Source organism: Bombyx mandarina, chromosome 21 (assembly GCF_030267445.1).
Source record: "Bombyx mandarina strain Sakado chromosome 21, ASM3026744v2".
In the NCBI taxonomy this organism is placed as follows: domain Eukaryota; kingdom Metazoa; phylum Arthropoda; class Insecta; order Lepidoptera; family Bombycidae; genus Bombyx; species Bombyx mandarina.
The window spans coordinates 5376887-5381102 of record NC_143227.1 but is presented as its reverse complement, the minus strand read 5'-3'; the positions used below and the strand labels follow the sequence as shown (position 1 = coordinate 5381102).

Here is a 4216-nt window from a genome sequence, read left to right as displayed (position 1 = left end):
ATAGAAACTTGTTACATATTATTATTATATTATGTACTGATTGATTCCTTATTGTGGTTAGTAAATTGATGAACCTTACTAACATAGGTAGACAAGCTCACGGCCAGCCTGGTATTAAGTAGTTACAGGAGCCCATAGACCTCAACAAACTAAATGCCGTCATCCACCTTGAAAAGTGTCTGTAAGGTGTATTATGAGCAGGATTTAGTTTCGGAATTTAACTCTAATTTCATCCAATACACTAGTTGACTCGATTGTACGGTATAGACTAAGCCGATAGTTATAAAAGAAATATGTTTAATAGAAAAATCATTACAATCACTAAATGGTTACTGGTTCGCATAGACTTCACAAAGTATCTACTACCGCTCTTTTGAAGACATGAGTTCTAAGTTTCGCTTTCTTCATAATAATAATTAAGAAACCTTTAAATCCATCAAAACTTCATCAAACATATCAGAAATTAGTAGGACCCTCCTACTCAATTTCTGATATGTTTGATGAAATTGTATGATGTTAGATGACTTGTAACATACTTTATTTTTATTGCCCTTGTGAAGACTAGCTTACGGTCCACATGAAGGTGAGTGGTTACCGTCGCCCATAGACTTCAGCAATGCCAGGGTCAGAGCCAATCCGGTGCCTACCGACCAAGCTGTTGCCTACCTACAAGTACCTACAACCAATGTTACATTACTATATCATACGTATCTCGTGTATTACACGGTATCACCGTAAACATCGTGGATGATGTAAACAATGCTAGCATACGTAATGCCCTCGGAAACTCGCGTCCAGCGGGCAGATATAAGCAAAATTTTTCATATGACACGAACACACCTCATGCACTCCCAGCGAATTCGAGTACCGCACTTTTGGCTTTGCAGCATTGTTGGAAGGTACATTTTTGCATTTACAATTTAGTTTTATTTTTGTACCGGCAAAGCTGCTTTAATAACGTTCTATTTACGATATGAATTCGGTTCGTAATATGAAAGTTAAGTTATTTCGGTTCAAACCAGTGGCTATGAAATAGAGATCTTTCATGTTTGAGTTTGTGCATTACGTTTTTTTGAATATACGAAAATAAATATTTCGCTGAAAATTTCGAATTACGTAGTTTTTTTTATCTTTAATAATATATAAATAACTTAAAGATGAGAATACATGAGTTTGGGTGTAATGCATGATAAAACCTAATGTGCTTCTTTCTTAACGTTTTAATAGTTCGCGTTCTAGCTGCTGCTAAGTGGGTACCGATGACCATAGACATTCATAACGTGAATGTCCTCGCCCATCTTGAGACACGAGATTAAAGTATCAATTATATGTGTAACGTATGTTTCACTGCTTAGCGGCGGTAATAGGCATAATGACAGGACGTACTCCTACCGCGATAATATTGCGTAGCTTTTTGATAAATTTTAATTCCTGTACTAATAACTCATGTACTAAAAGCTGAAATTCATGTTTGTCTCGCCACTGAAATGATGTCAACAACACACAACGTTAACCATTAAGCTGTTAATTCTGAAATCTGGTAGCACTAGCTTATAGATTTAATAAGTAAGCTGATAACATTATATTCCAAAATAGTACTTGACAAAATCTAACAGGACTCAACGACTTTAAGCTCAGCGAGAGTTAAGGCGCGTTTTATAAAACTGCTGCTCTAACGAAGCTCGTTAGCACACTTCAGTAAGAAGATTGTCTGCTGCAGTAGAGACACCTTCAGACGACGACGCAGCAAATAGAACTAATGAGTCCGTTGTTGTTCTGCGCGATTTTACTTCCTACGGCTTTAGGTGAGACGTACATTGTACTACAGATTAGGAAACTCAAACTATGTATTTTCTAATACTGCAGCTATTTTTACCCGTGACTACGTGTAATAATAGAGATTTATATATATGTAACTTCTATACGATTTATGATATAAATTTTAAAAGAGGTTAATATGTTATAAAGGTGAAAGCTATTGCTTCACCACTTTTTATATTTCAATGACCAAAAATGTTTTAATATTCCTAATGTCCCTTCTTCTCGTGTTTCAATATTCAAATTTCGATTTATGTCACCTTTATAACATATTAACCTCTTTTAAGATTTAACTATATCATAAATCGTACAGAGGTTACATATTATTATGTAAAATATTATTTTATTTCATACAATAGTTTTCGAATAAAGCAATCGACACAATCGATGATATTTTAATTTCTAAGCAAATATTTATTGGCAATAAATATTTTATGTAAATTGTGGTGATAGATATGCATTGAAGCTTGTAAATAGAAAAAATATAAGTATATGAATCTGGGATATGATGGCGAAATATCGATTGTTACCATCAGTTTCATAAGTAAACAAATAAAATAATAATAATTTAACTGCCATAAGATCCTTCACGATCAAATCAATCTTTCTTAAATTAAAAGGATCTAATATGATTATACTTAGTATAATAAGTTGAAACCATACAGCAAAGGACCAGATTATATATTGCTCGTACGGATGATGATGGAGAATTAATTGCAGTAGCAGCTGGTGGAGGAAAAGGTCGGATGTTCCTCTCGTGGTTAATAATTGAGCAGATTTGGTATACATACCCGTGCACTATCAAATTGCCATACCATTTCAATATTTAAAACTCTTTTTTTGTTAACAGGTCGTTTGCTTTTTAAACCAGATTGGGAACCGAAATTGAATCATTCCATTAAAACTCGACACAAGCCCACAGCACATAAGAAGCTTCTTCTTAACTTTAATGGAATACCGTTGGTTAATGTCATTAGTGAATTACAATTAGTATTCAACGATGTTAACTGTCAAAAATGTACCGACTGCATGGAAAGAGCTGTGAAAGCATTTATAATCAATCAACACATTATCAGTAGTCGACCGAACCTTGAAGATTTTCAGAATGAGGTACTTTACGAAAAATTAAACATTAATCGAAATAAAAGAGACGCTAATAAAAAAGTTGATGCACCAAATGAAAAGAATGCCAACAAAGTTAAAACAAAGAGAACCAAAGCGAACAAGATCACGGTTACAAAATACGATGTAGACGGTGAAGTTTACGCTTTGAAAGTACATGAAACTATTCATTTAAAAGAAAAAGGCAATAATACTATTACAAGCTGTCACGTATACGGAGTTAAAAAATCGTTTCCATGTGAGACTCCCGAAGCTAATTCTATAGTAATTAACCTCACTAGAAAAAGGAAAGCCAACAAAACGAAGAAAATTAAAGAAAAAACTATTGTTGTTGGGACCACAAATAGAATTCCAGCAATGTTTAGAAAAAGACAACTAGACGATTCACAAATACCAGAACATTTTAGGACCTCTATCGAAGACTTTTATTAGAAATCCTACCGAAATAGACGACGTATTCTAATAGTATTAGTCTTAGTAGTAGTGGTATTATAATAATTCACTTAAATTAATAGAACATATTATAATATCATACAACTGAATAATTTGTTGGTGAGTTTAAAAATTCAAATAGTTACCAGACTAATCTCTGAAATCACTGTATTAATTTGAAAATAGTTTGTTATAGTGTGTTCAGATAATTTGTTAAATAATTTTATTATATATAGTTGGTTGATAATATGTACTATAAAAAAATTAATATCATAAGTAAGAAGTGCTGATGAAATGAACACATTATTACGTGGGTACACGGTCTTATTTTAATATGGGTACCTAGTATCCACTCGGTATCTATGGATGGATATTAAATACTAGGTATATAAAATATGTAAACATATCGTCATTGCCCTTAACTACGGGCATATCCAGATTCTCGTTATTGGAAACCCACGCATCCCAATATCATTACAGTAAGTGGAATTATAATGTGCGGTGAGACCAGGTGTTCTGGTTTGCGGTTTGATTAATTATTAGTGTATGTTGCAATCATCTCGTGATTAGTGAAAATATCGCTTGGAGCACTACGGTTCAACTTCAAAAAAAAGTTGAGACTTTGAATTTGTAGATGGGATTTATATAGAGATAGATAGATATATATGGGCGTAGTTGGCCTTTAGAAGAAAAAAAAAATCGAGAAATAATAATAATAGGCACCGAGTTTAAAAAGAATTAAAATCCAGCTCTACTTGCATATTACGTGGCGAATTCTCTGAGGACTTAACGAGATAACATCATGAAGATTAGATGTCGTCGGACGATAACGCCCATTATGCAC

At 33.3% G+C, this 4216-nt stretch overlaps 1 protein-coding gene across 1 annotated transcript; it reads left to right on the top strand.

Moving 5' to 3' along the window:
- Positions 1–1756: 1756 nt before the first annotated feature.
- On the top strand, positions 1757–3372 carry LOC149500447 (uncharacterized). The gene is made up of 2 exons (XM_089736280.1): positions 1757–1805; positions 2669–3372. Exons 1-2 carry the CDS (start codon positions 1760–1762, stop codon positions 3370–3372), a joined length of 750 nt encoding a protein of 249 aa, XP_089592406.1. The 5' UTR covers positions 1757–1759.
- The last annotated feature ends 844 nt before the right edge of the window (positions 3373–4216 follow it).

Excerpts from the sequence above, each read along its gene's own strand:
- LOC149500447 (XM_089736280.1), top strand. The coding sequence starts at position 1,760 with ATGAGTCCGTTGTTGTTCTGCGCGATTTTACTTCCTACGGCTTTAG. Across the intron at positions 1,806-2,668 it reads TTTACTTCCTACGGCTTTAG|GTCGTTTGCTTTTTAAACCA; the intron begins GTGAGACGTACA and ends TTTTGTTAACAG.